General features: G+C 49.1%; 1 protein-coding gene across 1 annotated transcript in view; it reads left to right on the forward strand.

Moving 5' to 3' along the window:
* GRK1 (G protein-coupled receptor kinase 1) overlaps nt 1–11782 on the forward strand; it is an 18022-nt gene extending 6240 nt beyond the window's left edge. Inside the window, exons 4-8 of the mRNA XM_014467416.2 lie at nt 1600–1757; nt 2628–2711; nt 6454–6578; nt 8267–8468; nt 9716–11782. Of these exons, the coding sequence (XP_014322902.2) occupies nt 1600–1757; nt 2628–2711; nt 6454–6578; nt 8267–8468; nt 9716–10014 (868 nt within the window). The 3' untranslated portion in view covers nt 10015–11782. The remainder of the gene's footprint in view (nt 1–1599; nt 1758–2627; nt 2712–6453; nt 6579–8266; nt 8469–9715) is intronic.
* The last annotated feature ends 8781 nt before the right edge of the window (nt 11783–20563 follow it).

Genomic DNA, 20563 nt, shown 5'->3' on the forward strand with positions numbered 1-20563 from the left:
GGGGCTTCCATCCCACCTCCGCCACCCTGCTTGCTTCTCTGCAGCTTCGCTCCCTTCTGCAGCGCTTGGCTTCCTTCTACGTTGTCTACAGTCTTCACTCCATGCCTGCGTATACAAATTAACCACCATCTTTGTTGGGTTAATTTGATTGGCTGGTGAGTGTAGTGGAGTGACACCAATTTGCATGTTTCTCTTTTATTAGTGTAGATACTCTAATACTACGCTATACTATACTAAAATACACTATAGTAAATCATGCTATAGTAAATTATATTTTATATACATTATATTATACACTATATTATACTGTATACTAGAGGCCCAATGCACGAAATTCATGCAAGGGTCTTGGCCCTTGCAGCTGTGGTGACTGCCTTGGTCCTCACAACCCCGACTTCATCTGGAAGTTCGTTTGACCATCCAGTCGAATTAGCATATTATACTTTTATTATTATAGATTATACAATACATTAAGCTAAACTACACTACAGTTCACTACATTATACTATACTAAAATATTATACTATGCTGCACTATACTATATTAGACCACACTATACTATGTTATACTACATTACACTGTACTATATTACACTATAAATGTAATATAAAAGCCATTTATGTTATTACTAGAGGCCCAGTGCACAAAATTCGTGCACTTGGGGGGTCCCTCAGCCCGGCCTGTGCCCTCTCACAGTCCGGAAGCACTCGGGGGATGTATGCTGCGCCCGTGAGCCCGGCTCAGGGCTTCTGGCTGAGGGGCACTCCCCCTGTGGAGCACACTGACCACCAGGGGGCAGCTCCTGCATTGCGCATCTGCCCCATGATGGTCAGTGCGTGTCATAGCGACCGGTTGTTCCGCTGTATGGTCCATTTGCATATTAGCCTTTTATTATATAAGATTCCAGCTGTCTCATTCTCAGGCTGATTTGAGGGTTTCTCTATTTTTTTTTTAATGTTTCTTGGTCTGCCTCTATTCTCCCAGATTACTATCTAGTTTAAATAATTTATTTTCTTTTATTTATTATGTTTTGCCCCTGTGTAAAGCACAACAGTGGGAAACATGAGAAAGGACAGTTACAGGGGATTGAGGTTGGGAGGGGTCCTGCTGCAGGCCCAGCCAGGAGTCTGCATGTCTGGGTTGGGTGAAATAGCCGACACAATAACATGACTCTGTATTGACTGCTTATATTTGGGTAACTCAGGCTGCTCATGCAGACTCTCTCCCCCCCCGCCCCCTCCCCCCCCCCCGCCCTTACTTGTTTGGTTGGTGATGGCAGAATGGCTCTGGGCCCATCTCCGGCATCTGCAGGCCAGGGGCTGGGAGGCCAGAGAGGACTGCACTTTGCTGCCTCATTTCCCCCGAAACACCTGTGGGGAAGATCTTGAGGGTGTGAGCACCAGCTTCCAGGGGTCTTGATGTTGCCACAGGCTCTTCAGGCTAAACACTGAGGCCCCCAAATGACCAGATGCTTTACTGACACCACATAGGATTCTGAGGCCCTCCCTGTTTTCCCGAGTTTTTACTCCCATGCCAACCACGGTCACACTCTTGTAGTTGTGCCAGAAAAGCACAGGCCTCCGCATAGTCTGCCTCCAGGTACCACATCTACAATGTGGATGAGGAGAACCCTGGCTTCCAGCAGCCCCGCGCCGTCTTCTACGTGGCCCAGATCCTCAGTGGCCTGGAGCACCTGCACCAGAGGGGCATCGTCTACCGAGACCTCAAGCCTGAGAACGTGCTGCTGGATGATGAAGGTGAGGCAGCCTCCCCGCCCGGCCTCCTCTCCCGGCCTCCCCGTGCCCAGCTGGACTTTGTGGTCCGATGGGTCATCTGTAGGGGGCATGGGCTGGTTTTGACAAATGCTTGTCAGAGCTTTAGTGGCACCAATGCACTTCTTAAGTTGGTTTACTCTTCCTTTAGCTATTTTGCAACGGAATGGCATTGTCTCCCAAATGGAGTTTTTGGATGGACTTTGATGAAATTTGGTGCATAATGCGGCACCTAGAGTTCCAGGGAGCTAAGCCAGGGTGTCTATAGTGTGTGGAACTATTGGTAAATAGTTCATATTTTATGGCCAAATTCTCACTCTGTCACTCTTTTCTTTCTGCCTTCTCTGTCAAATTGGGATTCTTACCAGAAAATAAACAGAGATTTAGGCTTCCTTTATATCCCTTTAGAGTTACCTCCCTTTCTGTCACCAAGTCGCACAAACGCGTGGGCATTCTCAAAGGCCGTTGCTGCAGAGCTTGGGGAAGAGAAGACAGAGGAGGAAACTGAACTTGGGTGGATTATGCTCAGAATTCAAGTTGCAGGCGCTGATGGGACCCCTCAGTTCCTCTGTAGTCTGACTGCGGCAGAGGCACCTGGGCGCTGAGGCCCCATGCCACCCCCCTGGAGTGTGCACGTGAGTGTGTGAGTGTGCATGTGTGCGTGTCTGCACATGTTCACAAGTGTGAGCAGGTGTGAGCAGGTGTGTTTGCGTGTACATTTATGTGCGCACATGTGCATGAGGATTTGTGTGTGTGTGTGCACGGGCTGGCTCTTGGCTCCTGTGGGCTCTAGGAACACCAGATGCCTTTGTTCTGTGGAGCCACATATGACCTCAGCCCATGTTTGCTTTTCAGGGAATATCCGAATTTCTGACCTTGGGCTGGCCGTGGAGCTGAAGGAAGGGCAAACCAAGACCAAGGGCTATGCAGGGACCCCAGGTAAAGGCCTGAGAGCAAGGATGGGAGCAGTGTCTCTCAAGAGGAGGGGTGAAGCCCTGGGGGTCCCCATGGCCTGGGGTAGGTGGCACGGTGAGGGCTGGGGGTTGGTAGGGCAGTGGCTCTCTGATCCCCAGAGCAAATAGTAAAACCAGAAGGACTGGCTAGTGGGCCTGCACAGCTGCAGCAGGAGCCGTACCCACTGCAGGGATGAGCCCTCCCCGCTGAAAAACCATTATTGGTTTTAACATGCTGTACCCTCTGTTATGAAAGCTTCCACCTTTAATGACTTTCTTGTTTGTGTCACAGAGTCCTCCCAATCCTGGGGGTTTGGGCTTTTTTGGTGTTTGTACCTGTCACCAGTGTCTGTCCTCATCTGTGGCTTTATTTAGGGACAGATCTAATCTTGAATTTCTAGATCCTCAGCCCAAATCTATGAAGTTTCACTCCTGGCATGAACCTATGAGTGGAAACACTACTTACGCATTTCAGGGTGACTCAGATCATTAGGAGGAAGCCCAGAAAACTCCGGGGCCAGGATTTGAAGTAGTTTGACCTCAAGGATATAGCCTGACCTTCTTTGCGCCGAGTGTGAAGGCTCTGCAGCCACCAGAGGCCCCGTAGGCTTTGCTGTGGCCACTGAGCTACAGCTGTACTTTGAACAGAGGGATGAAGCTTTCCAGGTGGGTGGCTCTCCTGACCAGTGCATGCAAGCATGGCTCTGAGCATTTGGGCTCAGGTGAAGGGTGTAACCCTCAAACAGCTGCAGCAGATGCTGAGGTTAGGGTAACTTAGAAGGCTGGGGCCTCCAGCAAAGCCACAGGGGGCTGCCTTCTGGATCCTTCTTCTTCAGCCCCTCTGCACGAACCCTAGGCCCCCCCAAGGGCCAGAGTCTCTGAGCCTCTGAGCCTCTGCAATTGACCATGAACAGGGTGCTCACCTTGGCTAGTGCTGTGCCTGCCCAGCGGAATACTCAGAAGAGATATAAAGCATACTTTCTGTCCCCAGTGAGTTTCCAGCTGGGAGGGGGAGATGAGTCAATATGTGGAGGAATTAGTGACTAGGTAGTATTTATTCATTAATTCATTCGCTCATACAACAGATATTTGTTGGCTCTTTGCCCAGGCGTCACGTAAGACCCCAAGGATTAAAAAGGATGCATCGTTTGAGACTGAGTTGGGTGGAACAGACTAGAGGTGCCACTGATGATGATCGCATCCCTGTGGTCTGATTGGTCCGTCTCTTGGGCCCCATTTTAATCTGGAAGTTGTGATCGGTTGAACATATCTTTTTCACAAAGTCTGAGCAGTCTGGACTATAATGTAATTCCTCGAAAAGCGGAACTTTTAAAGGTGTATTCAGGACCAGGAGGTTCTTTGGAATTTGACTCCTGTAACCTCTTCGGAGAGAAATGATTCTGCGGTCACACCGGCTTGGCTGGTGTTGCCCAGCACATCTCTCTTTTAGAAAGTTACCATGAGCACGGGTATACTGAAGGGCCAGGAAGAATAAAAAATAAATGGACACAATGAGCCTTGCTTACATCAGAATCTCTGAAGTCGTGTAAGCACAGAAGCCTGTGCCCAGCTTATAACACTTGCCCCTGGACCCCAGAAACTGGCCTGCGTACCCTTCCCACATGCTGGTCTGGCCTCTACACAGGTGGCAGTTAGGGAGTGGAGATCCAAATCTTGTTGACCTTCAACATGTGCAGCTCAGCACATGGTCCTAATACCCAAATATGGCACAGACCTGGCATGGGAACAGACGAGGTAATGGTGGGCATCTGACCTGATCCTGGAAGTTGGACTAAGCCAGACACAGGCACCTGACAAATTCTTACTTGCTTTGCTGAACTTGGCATCTTCTATCTGAGACAGAGGCATAAAGCATGTGATTAGGAGCATTTAACAGCCAGAAAGCACAGGACTTAGGCACACGGACTCAGCACTGGGCTCCACAGGTGGCCTCCAGGCGCTCAGACCATCTCTCTCTGTGACTTTGGAGAACTTGCCTGCACTTCCTCACCCATGAAAGTGTCATAATGATCCACTATGGGTAATATTAGAAGTGAGAAGACAATGGGAAAATGTCTTAAAAATTAGAGAACATGGTTTCCCACCTAGAATTTTATATCTAGCCTAACTATCAGTTAACTATTAAGGGGCAATAAAGGCAATAAAATTTTTCAAAAACTTCAGCACCCTTCCTCAAACTATTTGACCAAAATAAGGGAGTCAACGAAAAAGTGGCATATCTTGGAAGGAGGATACAGAGAGAGAGGGACAAAAGTTTTCAGGATGACAGGGAGATTCTAGGCTGCTGGCTGCACACGAGAATCCATATTAGAGCAGGTTAGAAGGTTCCAGAAGACTTTTTGATGAGGATGAAATTGATAAAATATTTAATATATCAGAACATGACAGGTATTGGAGAATTGTTGGGGAATTTTGGGTCAAATTAATAAAAACATAGAGAAAGAACTAGCAAATGAAAGAAAAGATAAGATAATCTGGGAAAACCAATAAAAACTTGTCAGAAAGGAAATATAACTGTGGCCTAGTTTTTGGTTCAGTGGGGAATAGTTGAGCTGAGTGCTGACCAGTCAGATGATGTATCAGGAGAGGGAAGAAGGAGAAGTGTGTGCATGGTGGTGGAAGGAAGAAGGACAGACCCTCAACTTCCAAAACGAGAAGTCAATTGAGGAGGCCCCCATGGGAACTACAAAATCAGCAATATAAGCTTGTTATTTAGAGGTATGGATATTAATTCCAAAATAACCACCTAAAAGGATACTGAGATGGGGCTGAGGTGGAGGAGGAAGGGTCATGCCCTGTAGAACTAGCTAATTCTTGTTGTGCCTGAATAGTTTTGATACAAATGAAAATTAAGTTATTGAAAGACTACTAGGTGGAGTAATCGTAGGTTTAACTACCATACCAAAGGATAATGTAGTGGTTCCAAGCTCAGGCGCCTGAGTTTGAATCATTCTCTGTTACCTATTATCTGTGTTATTGTGAGCAAGTTAGTTCCCTAATAATAAGGGAGAGTAGTGGCACTTACTTCGGTGTTAGGAGGATTAAATGAGATTGCTTTGTATTTTCACCCGCCACACAGTAAGCATGGAATGGGGGTCAGCTAGAATAAGTGTCACTAAAGGGTGCTGATATATGGACCCAGATCAGCCAAGAACAAGGCCTCCTTGTGTCCTGAGAGCCTGGCCATGGTGAGCACCCCTCAGCTTCAGCCTCAAGTGTGGCTCCTGGGACAATACCCCTCCTTCTTTGAAATGTCTTGGCTTAAATCTGTCCTTTCGTGCCCTTTCAGGAAGCTTCTTGGTGCCTGTCTCCGCAACCCTCATGACCACACACAGAGATAGCCCCCGAGGTCACACACTCGTGCCTGAGAGGCAAAAACCACGGCTCTGTCCGTCCTGGTGGATCTAAGGGGAGATGAGGCTTCACACCATGTGTATAGAGCAGTGGTTTCAACCAGAGGCAATTTGCTCCTAGGAGACACTCGGCAATGTCTGGAGACATTTTTGGTTGTCACAACTGGGGAGGGCATGCTAAATAGTGGATAGGGTCCAGGGATGCTCATCAACACCCCACAGTGCACAGGGCAGCCCCACCACAGAGGATTTCCTCCCCAGATGTCACCAGGTGCACATGGGAGCATCGGCTCTGTGCTCACCACTGGCTCTGTGCAGCTGCGTCTCTGAGTCCACTCTGCTCTTGCCTGGCAGGTTTCATGGCCCCAGAACTCTTGCGGGGTGAGGAGTATGACTTTTCTGTGGATTACTTTGCCCTGGGGGTCACGCTGTATGAGATGATTGCGGCCAGAGGACCCTTCCGAGCTCGGGGAGAGAAGGTAGGAGGTGGCCTAGCCATGCCCCCTGCAGCTGTCCTGGGGTTGACTTCCCTTGTTGGGTGGGTGTCATAGGAGTAGGTGTCGCTGCAGCTGACCTGGTGGGGGAGCTGCTTAAATCTTGAGCATGAGGCTTCTCATGGAAGGTCCTTCATGAGCAGAAGAGAGGAGACACAGTGACTCCATCTCATGTAGCTCATGACACTGGGGAGCATTTCAGGACAAGAGGTGCCTGAGCTTTCCCAAGCCCACCCCTGTGAGCAGCACTCAGCACCCCTCCCCTTGAGCCAGCCTGGTTCCTTTGACGGCCTTTGTCCTCTTCGCTGCAGATGAATATTAAGAGCCCCCTCCCACGATGCTTAGAAACCACAGGACCTGCTTCAGGTGTAGCAGCACAGCAACTTTTTAAAATGTCTTGGACATCCCATGCTGTGCCCTGATCCCTGGCCTCCCACACTCCTCAATCCTTTCCTGTGTGGTCTGCCCCAGGCATCTCCATAAACGGGGAATGTGGAGGCTGGGTGAGAAAGGTGGCTCCTGGGGCCTGGTGTGAATGGCAGTCTTTAAACATGGCACTGCACCCACCCACCTCAGTCTGTATGGAGGTCACGCCCATCCTTTTCTTCTGCCTGGACCTCGAGTGTCCGTCCCAGGCCCCAATCCTGTCCCCCATCTTCTAAGAGCAGAGAGTGCTCCCATGACTAACACACCAGTCACTCTGTGTCTCTGCAACTCCACCTTGACCTCTAGTCACCAGTTCTCTCTCCTGACTTCCAACAGCTTGGAAGAGCAGAGTAAGACCAATGGTGGGGCCACGATAGGAGCTCCCAGTTCCCATCTCAGAGCTCTCGCTGACACACAGCCCCAGCCACACTCCCTATTTGCTGTATGTTAATAAGCATGATGGGCTTTTATGAGATGCCCAAAGTGAACCAACCATGGTCCTTCGGTACTGTGGAACCTGTCTCCATAGTGACATGAAGGAAGGAACCTAAATATACCCACAACATGAATGGGCCTCAAACTTGTTAATTAAATGATGTCATTTCTAGGAAATTTTAGGAAAGGCATATCTATTCTATTGTGAGAGAAAATGGGTCTGTGTTTGCCTGAGGTCAAGGTGAAGGTGGGCTGCAGAGGGCACAGGGGAATTTTGGGGTGATGGTGGTGATAGAGTATCTAGCTATTGATCAAAGCCCTTCACTTGGGTCCCTGAAGATGGGGTTTTGTGGTATGTGTATTATACCCAATAAAGCAGATTCAAAACAAGGTGAAATTATACCCCCTCAGGTTTCTATCCACTTCGAAGACTTCTCTACCAGCTCTATGAAGTTGACTTGTTTATTGTCATTCTTTTTTTCTCCAGTAGCTAATGAGTGATTGATTATATATAATGTGTCCACCAGAGCTCCTTAAACTATACTGCCTCTCAACTTTGACCAGTACTTTTAGGGTTCCACTCCTTTCACTGGAGATATTGAGCCATTCTATGCTGGGAAGGAGGGTGCACTCAGGTGTTCCCATCTCCTCTGCCTCCATGTAAAGGAGGGGCCAGCCTCTTTCTGAGAGGAGCGCTAGCCCTGCCCAGACACCAACAGGGGGTGTGCAGTCTCCTGGAGCCTGAGGGGCCAGCTCTGATGATGTTGGTGGGTTTGGCAGGGGGTTAACGTGATGTGCGTCCCACCATGCAGGTGGAGAACAAGGAGCTCAAGCAGAGGATCCTCTCGGAGGCGGTCAAGTACACTGACAAGTTCAGCCAGGCCAGCAAGGACTTCTGTGAGGCACTGCTGGAGAAGGACCCGGAGAAGCGCCTGGGGTTTAGAGATGGGACTTGTGATGGGCTCCGAGTTAACCCCCTCTTTAAAGACATTAATTGGAGACAGCTCGAGGCAGGTACTGTTGGCATGCCTTTGGATCTGGGTTGGGGGACAAAGGGGCGGGCCTGTTCGGTGATTCTTGCTTGCCCGACCCATCCTGTAGTCATCATCTAGGCTTAGCTCAATGTCAGCAGAGCAGGGACACCTGGTTGATGCTCTTCCCATAGCTACCCTCCAGCCCCCTAGGAAAACTACCACCCTCTAGTACTCTATTCATCCCCCATGCACCCAGGAATATGTGTTCATGGATTAGGCCTTTTAGGACACCTGCTGGAGTTTGGAAAAGGTTGAATGTAATCTGTAGGGAATATGCTGGCTGACCTTTGATCCAAGTCTGCTGTTTTGCATTTCCATACCCTGTTCTTTCATGGAACCCATGATCCACATCAAGGCAGGATTGCTCAATCTGTCTGTTTGGGGAAAATTCATTCCTTCAATCAGCATTTGTTATCAAGTGTCATGTGCAGGCTCCTGTGTGTGTGTGTGCCTATATGTATGTGTCTCTGTGTGTGCACGTATGTGTGCATGTGTGTGCCTGTGTGCCTGTGTCTGCAAGAGAAAAGTGTAGGGCACAGTCACATGCCCAGAATTTACAACCGGGGTATGTAAACATGTGACTAGGGGGCAGGAGCCCCAGAACAGTGAGTAGTCACCAAATTCCTTTTGCAGGAAAGGGTCAGAGCAGAGGTGGGTCCTGGCTGATCTGAAGGGGGCTCCACAGGATGGGGTGAGGGCACACAGCTCTGAGCAATTAGAACCTGGAGTAGTTGAGCCAGGGTTAGTCCTGAGGTCACTGCAATGGTCTGGCAGCCCATCCATGAGCTGAAAGGAGGGAGGGGGTGATAGGTGAGAGGGAGGCAGGGTCAGTCCTGGGCGACCGAAGTTCTGTGTCTGGTGATTGGAGAACCGCCTCCTGAGCAGGTTAGAGAGAAAGCTGGCTTTGGAAGGATGAGAAGCTCAGCTCTGAGCATGTTGGGTTCCAGGTGTCTGACCTGCATACGGTGGTGCCCAGAGGAGGCTGGCTTGAGGGCACGAGTATAGGGTGTGCAGTGAGGAGGGGTAAGGCAGCATGAGGGGAGGAGACCATGTTAGGCAAGAACACACTGTCCTTCATGTCGGGGCTCTGTGGGGGACGCCCAGGACCCTCTCAGGTGTGCTGATTTCTTTGTTAGCCACTCAGACACCCCTCCAGGAAGGGCAGCAGCCAGGCCATGGCCCTGCTCCCTGAGCCATTGCACATCTGTGTTTTCTGTCTTCCGACAGGGATGCTGATCCCCCCCTTCATCCCAGACTCCAGAACTGTCTATGCCAAGAACATCCAAGACGTAGGGGCCTTTTCCACAGTCAAAGGTGTGGTCTTTGAAAAAGCGGACACAGAGTTCTTCCAGGAATTTGCCACCGGCAACTGCTCCATTCCCTGGCAGGAGGAGATGATTGAGACGGGCATCTTTGGGGAGCTGAACGTGTGGCGTGCTGACGGGCAGATGCCCGATGACATGAAGGGGATCACCGTGGAGGAGGCTGCTCCCTCCTCCAAGTCAGGAATGTGTCTGGTTTCCTAGACGTGGAGGAAAAGGGACCTCCCTCCGCAGCTGGCAGGGCTGAATAGGCCTTTGTGAGTCAGTGGAGCTCTCGCGTGGTGACAGGCAGCTCCCACCTGTGTGGCCGAGCTGCTCACAGCAGGGGCAGGAGAAGGAGGCACAGAGCCACTCGACCCCCAGGCCCAGGGTCAGGAGCTCCAGCTTGTAAATAGTCCACTTCTTTTGCCCCATTTCACTCAAAAAAGACACAACCATGGCTCCTGGACAGAGTGCAGCAACAATACAGAATTGTCCAGGCTCCCGTATGGACCTGCAAGTTGGCGGCGGTGTTGAGCAGCTGGGCAGATGGCTGCTCAGATGAGAGTATGCTCAGTTTGGGTTTCCTGGCACCTTAACTGCAACTTCCAAGAGCCCCATCCTCGGTGGAGGCCTTCTCTTGGTTGGTCCAGGGGGTGGCAAGCCACAGCCCTTGGGCTTCGGGGCACCATGAGAGAGGCCTGGACTGGTCCCCCTTCACACCAGCTCCTGTTCCTCCTGCCACCTGGTGACTTGCAGGGCCCTGGGGACATGCCCTCAGCACCCCCTAACCCTCAGGAAAGGAGTGGATCTTGACAATCAATGGCTTTGGAGGGTTGCTGGCCAAAACTAGGACCCAACTACCTCCTTTTTGCTCTAGAGCCTGTGTAGGAGTGATGACCCAAGCCCTAAGCAGGTGTGTGTGGTACAGATGATTGCTAGGTGTAGACTCTCTAGTTCTGTGGAGGCATTTCAAGTGTGTTCCTTAGAGTTACCTTCTGCAATGGAGACTTTACAGCACCCTGGGACTGGTGAAATAAACCCTACCAGAACTGTCCTTCTCTCCTGACTGTGGTGTGGTCTTGTAGAGTCACAGGATGCTCTGGACGGGCCTTGGATAGGCATCGAGTACTTTCTGGTCTGTGATCTGAAATGACCACCTGGTACATTTCCCTGGGCAGGCCCAAGATGAGGGATCCGGGGGTGGAGGGACGCTAAGCTGTTGGCAGGACAAATCACCATACCCTTCCCTAAGTCTGGTTTGTTTTCTAGACTAGTACATTCGGATAAGGTAATGACTATAAATTTCATTTCACTACATTCTGGTGCAAGAAAAGACCCATTTATGATTTTTCTGAAGACATTTATTCTGCACTAGGTACCCATGGCCCTGAAGGGTGATTTAAGCAGCCTCAGTGGTGGGGGTGGAGGCCTGACCCTTGCCCCCTCTGGCCACCATCCCCACCTGCCAGTCCGGGGCCCATGGTGCCTGATTGGTGGAGACCCTTCTGTTTTTGCACCAGATTCACCAGCGAGGACCTTTCTGCCTTTATCTTATGGTTAGATAAAACACAGCCGGTTACATTTGAACTTCAGATAAATAAGTAATTCTGTAAGTGCATGTCTCAAATTATTGCATAGGACATACATTAAAACATTGTTCATTGATTTTTGGCTAAATCTGGCATGCCCATGACTTAACCTATGAACAAGTAGTTAGTTATTCCATTGAACTCACAGGTCTGTTGGGTTATAATCACAAAAGCAACTTATTTGTGACTTTAGCTGTGTCTCTGAGTCTGTTCAGGCCTGTTCTTTTCTCTTCCCCACCCCCACAAACTCAGGTTGGCCCCATGTATTCACACATAGGCAATCAAAAGTCCTGTAGTCACTTTATTTTTAAGAAACTTTTAAGCCCAGCTGGCGTGGCTCAGTGGTTGAGCACCAACCTGTGAACCAGGAGGTCATGGTTTGATTCCCAGTCAGGGCACATGCCTGGGTGCTGGCTCAATCCCCAGTGTGGGGCATGCAGGAGGCAGCTGATCAATGATTCTCTCTCATCATTGATGTTTCTATCTCTCTCTCCCTCTCCCTTCCTCTCTGAAATCAATAAAAATATTTAAAAACACACACGTTTAAAATAAAATTTCACATAGAGAAAACGAATTCTGGATGCTCAGTCAATAACCACACTGTGACACCTGAGACGCCCCACAGGTGCAAGAACCAGGACCCGACTGGCACCCCTCCCAGCCCTGTGCCCCTCCCTGCTGCTTCCCTGCCCAGAGGTGACCATGCTTCTGCCTGCAGCCGCTTTAAATAACCGCAGGCTCAAGGCATCACATTAAGTGCCCTGTCCATCTGAGCGACAATTGAGACTCTAGTTACTTCAAACTCCTTTCCTGGCTGGGTAAAGGGACATTCCCACCCTCCCCGCTGAGCTCTCCTGCCCTCCACTGTCAGCCTCAGCTTCTGGCTCCGGGGGTGACCCTGGCGAGGGAGGAAGACGCTCAGGGCGGTTCTGAGCTGCTGGGCAGGTGCTTACAGCCCTCTTCCTCCTGGGGCTTCTTCATGGGTCTTTGGGGACCTCCACTCGGGCGTCTCTCAGGTACAGTCCCCCTGCCAGGCACACTGTGTGATGTCCTCACTCCCGCCGTCTCCCCTGCTCACCTGAGTCCAGGGCACCTGCTGTCCTGCTTGGGCTATGGGGCTGCCTGCTGCCCCCAACACGGCAGCAACTCACCTTGCTCCTCCCCAAGCACTGCTGGCCTTTAGCTGTGTCTCTGAGCATCAACCTGTGAACCATTAAGCACATCTTGGGGGCCCCAGGACACCTGAGGTGGGGTCCTCTGCAGAGAAGCCTTCGTCTCGGACCCCTTTTATGCTGCACGCTGTGAGCCAGGATTCTCAGAAACCAGGTTCAACATCCCTGCAGGGTGGCTGGTTGTAGGCATCTGAGCTCGGCTGTCTACATGCCCTGCCGAAAGCCTGACAAGCAACGCCCCACGTTTACCATCTTGTGTGTGGGGGGCATGTTTAGACATCAATTGTGGTGAAAACGTCACCATGGTATTTCCTTAGCAACTCAATCCCTGGGAGGGTGGTCAGGGCGGCCAGGGGCCCTGGAGAGGCTGTGATCACAAGGGCTTCAGGAAGACTTTCTATTTGTAAAAACAAAAAACACAATTTCTATTCAAGTGGGGAAGGGTAACAATAAAAGTTAACCAAAGAGGGACAAACTGGCCAGGTGGCACAGTGATTGGAGCGTCATCCCATAAACCACAAGGTTGTGGGTTCGATTCCCGGTCAGGGCACATATCCAGGCTGTGGGTTGGATCCCCAGTTGGAGTTTGTACGGCAGTAACTGGTCAATGTTTCTCTCTCACATCGAAGTTTCTCTCTCTTCCTTCTTCTCTCTCTAAAATCAATAAAAACATACCCTCTGGTGAGGTTTAAAAAAAAAGAGGAATGAGCTCTCTAGAGTGTGAGATGAATACTAGTTGCATTCTTTTCTTCAAAATCACATATACACATATGCACACACACATATGCACATGCACACACATATACACACATGCAAAACATACAAACAACCATATACACATACACACATACATATACATACATACACATGTGCACACACACTTTGCCTTCATTTTCATCTCTCTGTGGCTGCCAGATTTTAAAATTGCTCTCAAATTCTCTGTTCATCAGACTTTGAATTCCAGTGTATCTGATTTGCATACTTCTACTTTGTTCTTTATCATGGCAAGTCTTGTGTGGCTTTATTCTGCTATTCACAGAAGCTAGCCAGTCCCTACTGTTTATTCATATAAATCCCCTTTTCCAAACCTGAGTCATGCAGTTGTTTGAGATTCTGCATATTTGAGTGGAGCCGTGGCCTGTGAGAGACAGAGCCACCTTAGAAAGAGGCCACCCCCATCCACAGGGCAGGCCCAGGGGTTTATTGGGGTGAATCCAGTGTGATACGGGGTGGTATGTGATCAACACAATGGCTAACAAAAACCAGGAGAGGTTGTAGTTAATGTGCAACAACTGGAAGTCTTTGGGTGCCAAGCGTCATATGAGATACCACGGGGAAACACAGGCGTGCTCTGTCTCACTGGTTCCTGTTTACCTCCTGGTCTCCTCCGTTGGACTGTCAGCTGCTCCAGGTGAGAGACCTGTCCTGGGCTTCTCTCACACCTGCTGTGCCCACATCTGTGCCCCTTGCCCCATAACGCCTGCCCCACTGGGGGAGCAGACATTTCCTCTAAAGCTTTGAATCACTTGGCACTTGTAAGTTAGATTAAATCTCTTTTCTGTTCTGCCTCACCACCTGTTTACCCACGTGGCACTGTGTCAGAGGAGGGCTGCTGACACCAACAACTCCAACAAGAACCAGAATCTATAACCTAACACCCCAAATGTCCAGGATATGATGGACAGTTGCTGGTCATACCAAGAGCCAGGAGCACCCCAACTGGAATGAGAAAACACAATAAACATTGACATTCCTGTGTCAACAGCGGAATGACACAGATGTTGGGATTCTCTGACAAGGGTTTTAAAGCAGAATCATAAAAAAAATGCATCAACGAGAAGTTACAAAAAGCTTGAAGGAAATAAAAATGCAAAATCTCAGGAAAGAGACAGGACAATGTGAGTGGGGGAATAGTTTGAGTGGGAGGGGCTATTCCACTGCTGTCTGGGTGGTGTGGGCAAGACACGGAGGAGACATGTTCAGCTCTCCCCCAAAGTCTGCACTGTCCCCTTCTTGGCTGGTCCTCAGGGTGGCCGTGGGGACACCCCAAGTGGGGGCCAGCCTTGTGCTCCCAAGGGCCTGACCAGGGTGACTCGGGAGACTGCTCATTGGACATTCGGGGTCCTATATGATCACCCAAACATGGGTTACACACCCCAAGCTTCTCATTTACTCCTTCATTGGGTTATTTACTATATTCTCATAGCTAGTTTATTTTTTCTTGCTTACTGTCTTTGTAGATTTGCTTACCTAACATGAGTTTTGTAGATATAATTACCTACCATGAGCTGAGCCTTAGAAAGGCTGAGCACTGGGGAGAATCTGTAATAGTGTCAACAATAAAAAAAAGAAAAAGAAAAGAAAGGCTGGGCACACCTCCTTTTATCTCATAGCAGGGTCCATCCCCTCGGGTGAGGGTTCAGACACACAGTGGGCCTCAATGGAAAACAGAACACAGATCACAGGCATTATGCCAACTGACAGAACAGTTTTGAAGGAAAAAACCCTCAATTTGAAAACATCAAATTAACAAATGAAAAAGATAGACACTGAGTAATGCCCAGGCAATTTAAAATGAAGGTAGGAAGGCTTGATTTGATTGTATAAAAATCAAACCTCAGTTCCCCAGTTACAGTAGAAAAATGTTCTTCCACATTCAACCTTCTTACTTGTGAGATCAGTGGGCTGAGGGATACAGGTTATTAGGGGCGAATGCATGGTGAGGGGGTTGCTGGAAACACGTGTGGAGCACTGCAGCCTGGCTTCAGACCCTAACCCTAACCCCTCCGCCTCCTCACCCCTCCTCCCCGCCAGGCCTGGGTGAGAGTGCTCATCGTCCCGGTTCCTGTCCTGTCCCTGAGGTTCTGGGGAAGCTTGGGACACCTGTCCTTCCTGTGCACAGTATTCAATCTGCGCTGTAGGTAAGGGGGATGGGTCTGCATGGGGCATGGTTCTCTCCTTCCAACAGGGCAACCACCAGGCTGCTGAGACGTGCCCTTGGCAGGTTGTTTGGCTACAACAGGAGACACTGGGCAAGCCTGTGGTTGCAAATCCAAGACCAGGAAGGCGCTCCTGCTCCGAGGAGTCATGGGAGGTAGAGGAGCAAAAGAAGCTTGCAACGTGAGACGTCTGGGACAGTGGAACCTTCCTGCTTGGGCTCATTAGAGCGCTCTGGATCCGGGAGATCATGGTTACAAGGCCTTCTAGCAAAGCCCGAGAGTGTTTTTAATTTAAAAAATTTATGTCTCTGAGAACATCTCCTGTCTCGTCTTTGCTGCCTCACCCTCCTCATCTGCGTGGATGGACCGGCAGGGGCCACCTGTCATTTCCCTCGTTGCTTGTCTGCATTATTCATCCCCTGAGCGTCATCTCAGGGTTATTCGGTTACAGGAAGGAGTCGTGTTCTGTTCTCTGCCCTCCACTAACCCTTGAGAGCCCAGGGTCGGGCTGTGTACACACACGCTCCTGTGATGATTCGCACCTGCACAGGGCCAAGTGGCCCTGGCTCTGGAACAAACCGGACGAACCAAACTATGCCTATGGCTGACAAAGGTGGCTTTGTGGTTAATTCCTCTCTCGGTAGAGCCCATGTCCTTGTTGTGAGAGCCCGTTGACCCCTATCTGCTCAAATAAACGGCTTTTCCCATCAGTCAGACTGAAGTGACGGCTCTTCCAACGAATTCTCTGGCTGGTGGGGCCGAGGAGGTGAGGTTGCAGGTGGGAGAGGGCTGATGTGCCCAGCATGTGGCCCGACCTGGCAGGGAGCAGGTGCTAAGTGGTGTTTGGGAATCAAGTGTATTCAGTCTTCCTTCGATGTATTTTTATTGAGTGCCTGCCATGAGCGGGACATGGTTTTAAGCAGGGGACAAAAGGGCACAAGCCCCTGTTCTTGGTGAATTTATTTTCATAATAGAACTGAGTGTTGTGGCCATCCTTGCCCCCCCCCTCACCTGTTTTTATCCAAAGGAGGCAAAGCTTTTAGTTCTTACCGTCCCTGGAAAGGCCCTTCCCTGGCTCTCTGTCCTGGCCAGTTTCAGCCTTGGCAGTGGCAGGGGCAACCAGAGAGGGTCTGTGTGCACCCCCTTCTTGGGTAGCTCGATCCTACTTTTTAAAATCACCCTGAGTTCTAAATTCTCTTGTACTTCCTCCCCCACTTCAAGCTGGAGCCTGCGACATTCATGGCTGCAGGGAGGGAGGCCTGTGGCAGGGTGGACAGGCAAAGGCCCTGCAGGGCTTTCCATCTGTGGCTTCTCAAAAGCCTAAACCCAGACACCTGAGGGCCGTGACAGAGGGATAGGGGAGAGGTCAGTCAGTGCCCAGGGTGGTCAGTGCCCTGCTTCCCAGGCCAGCCTTTCTGCAGTAGGACTGGGCGGTGGGCACAGGGTCACCCAGACCCCACCCTCTCACCTGGCAGGGAGGACGCAGAGGCATGCTGGCCACAGCCACCTGAGCTCAGTGGCAGACAGGGGGCAATTGGTGACATAACACTGTCTAGGCTGGAACTTGGGGCCAACCTGGTATGTGTGCGAGCATGTGCGTGTTGTGTGTGTGTGTGTGTGTGTGTGTGCGCGCGTGCGCGTGCGCTGACATGATTGTGTGGGGCCCACAAAGACAATGGGCTGACCCAGGATCCAGGAAGATTAGTCTGGGGTGGAGCTAGCCTCTCCCATCAGCTCTTCCATGCTGGACGGGTCTCCAGGGACATTAGCAGGTCACGCTGGCCTTCATGCGGGGAAAAGTATGCCACCAGGTACGAGCAGGATGCAAGGAGACCTATGGCCTGGAATTGTGAGACTTAATGGTGATTTTCCACCTCTCTGACTTAGCTTTGCTCCGGAGTTTCTGAAACTCTGCACCCCTCCGCCCCCCTCCAGCTCCGTCCTCCAGGCCTGAAACAAACATCGCCTCTTCCTGGAACCTCTTATCCTCCACTTCTCTCTCTTAGCATCCTATCTGTTCTGAACACAGTGGTTCCCAGTCCTGGCCGATCACGGACCCGCTCGGGAACCTCAAGTGTTCCCCACCTCCAGAGCTCTGGCTGAAGTGTCCTGAGCACCCGGACAGTGGGAGGCAAGGTTGAGGGTCACAGTGTGGTCACCAGAAAGGCCTTGACCTCTACACGTGCAGGGCCATGCCCAGCGGGATGCTGGTAGTGCCCTCATAAGGTAATTGCACTCACAGATACTATCATCACCGTCTGCTTTATAGTATAACTTGTGGCCTAGTGCACAAATTTGTGCACATTGAAAGGAAATTAATTAGAAGAAATATTTTAATATTGTTATTTGCCCTTTATAATAAAAGTGTCAACAAAATTCATGATCAACAATGACAGATGGAAACACACGCATGCGATTGGTGCCAATGAGAGCTTTATATGTATGGAGCATGCGTGACTCAACTTAGCCTTTTATAGATATAGAATAAACTTGCTTAATTAGACCTGCTTTCTGATTTAGCTAAACTTTTTCCAGCCCGGTGAAGCACCCCAACTCCTCTTTCAGGTAATTGTCAGCAACATAGCAGTAAATATCAACACAAAGCAGATTATTATTGTAGATCACGCAGGGAGAAAAAAGGGTAAAATATTTAACTGCAGCAGTGATTGACTATATTCTGTGCAGTGAGAAAACCTGAAGTCATTTTCAAGGTCCAACATTTCTTACTTCTTTTCAGTCGGGTCAAGTTTCTAAATTTTCTAAATCTCCGTTTTCCGGCTAATGAAAAGAAAATAGGATTCCACTGAGTCTCCTATCTACCTACTCCAGGACTTCTGTGAGGATCAAATGAGATGAGGCATGGAAAAACGCTTCACAGACATTTGGTTAAAGATTGAAATGTTTCCACCTGTCCATAAAGCAAGTTGTGTTCCTGGGCTGAAGAAACTGCAAGGAAGCTAGTTGCCAGGGAGAGGAAGCCGGGTGTTGCTATGTGAAATCATTACCTGGATGGACACTTAGCATATTAGCCTTTTATATACACTGAGTGGCCAGATTATTATGACAGCCAGATTATTATGACCACCCCATCAGTACTTCATTGACACTTCCAAAAATACTGAATATTGAAAACTTCCTAAGCAAATACTCTCAAGGTTTTATTATTATTATTATTTGCATAACTAATTCACTTCATTGTACTGATGGGGTGGTCATAATAATCTGGCCACTCACTCTTTAACCAAATGTCTGTGAAGCGTTTTCCCATGCCTCATCTCATTTGATCCTCACAGAAGTCCTGGAGTAGGTAGATAGGAGACTCAGTGGAATCCTATTTTCTTTTCATTAGCCGGAAAACGGAGATTTAGAAAATTTAGAAACTTGACCCGACTGAAAAGAAGTAAGAAATGTTGGACCTTGAAAATGACTTCAGGTTTTCTCACTGTACAGGATATAGTCAATCACTGCTGCAGTTAAATATTTTACCCTTTTTTCTCCCTGCGTGATCTACAATAATAATCTGCTTTGTGTTGATATTTACTGCTATGTTGCTGACAATTATATATATAGATAGTACATTGTTTCCTCCCATTTCTCACTTTTATTTGTGAATTTCTTAAAGGGAATGTCTATATGATTCATCTTTGCAGCTCTTTTAGTATCTTACACATAGAGGAAATGCAGTAAATATATGTTGATTGCATAAATAAAAAATTAAACTAAATGTCTGTAGTCAGGTAAATAAATACATGCGTTCCCATTTGTAAGATATAATTATGCTTTGATATTGTACTGACCTGTTCTGCCATTGACCAGCTACTTGACTTTGGAAAAATTATTTAAATTCTCATTGCCTCAGTTCTTCATCTGTGAAATGGGTATAATACTGTATGGATTAAAGAAGGCAGCATTTGAACAGTGGCGATCACAGTGCGAGGCATATAGTAGGTGCTCAAGAGTAGGCACAGGGTAGTCCCGCCCTCATTCCTATTGGACTAGCACCTCTGGGTGAGAGCCTCTGAGGAGACTGTTGTTTCCGGGGCCGGCTGGGACCTGTGTTCCTGTAAGGGCAGTCAAGGTGGGACACTGTAGGATATTTTAAACATTTACTCTGAGCAGGAGGAATTTGGTATTAGGGAGGACAGCATACATTTATCATAACTGTCTTAATAGGTTATCTTCATGTCAATAATAATTTGTTCAGTCCCTCTGATTATCCTCAGACTAGTATAAGACAGATTTCCTCATCTTCTCATAATTGCCTTTGTAAGAGCGAAATTACATTACATTTTAAAAATAACCTGATCCCAGACTCTTGCTCCTTGCAGAGTTCAGTTTGCTACAGGCCTCCTGTGTCGCCCGAGGCAGTTTGCTATACCAGCTGTCAACTGGCAAAACTGGCACCAACGCACCTCACACACTTGGGGCAGGGAGGGGTTCTCAGGAGAAAATTCTAACTAACGTCCCTCCCGATAATTAAACACGCAGGCTTTGTAGGAATTCTGGATCTGCGCTTGGTCTCGCCAGTTAACCTCCTGGACCCTCAGTTTCCACATCTGTGAAAGGGGAGTGATACTGAGCTTGTTGGAGGATGACGGGATGTAGGTGAGGCGGGGCCACTGGACTTCTGGGGCATGCTTACACCTGCCAGACCGACCCCTTAGAGCTGTGCTTTTCGAGATTCTTGGCTTGTTAGCCCAAAATGCATTTTCAAAATCTTGCTCCTTCACGTTTGCATCTAAAATTTTCTGTGACAAATGTATTAGTTGGAAAAGGATATCATTCCTGGCGATACTCACACACATGTTAAAAACGTATTTTCAGTAAACCTTTGGAACTTTGGATGAGCCCCTCCAGCTTCTGGAACAGGCTGTGCGCAGGGTGGCGGGTGTGAGCTGGGTGGGACTGCCTGAGCCGCGCTTACCGGCTGTGTGGCCTTGGGCTACTTACCTTACTTACCTTGAGCCTCAGTTTCTTCAACTTAAATGTTACCAATTATTCATTCAGACAAGTGGCCGTCTCCATGACAACTACTCATTTCTGAGTTTACTTCTCCTGGCCCCAGTGGTGG

The sequence above is a fragment of the Myotis lucifugus genome, unplaced genomic scaffold (assembly GCF_000147115.1).
Source record: "Myotis lucifugus unplaced genomic scaffold, Myoluc2.0 scaffold_395, whole genome shotgun sequence".
Classification (NCBI taxonomy): Eukaryota; Metazoa; Chordata; class Mammalia; order Chiroptera; family Vespertilionidae; genus Myotis; species Myotis lucifugus.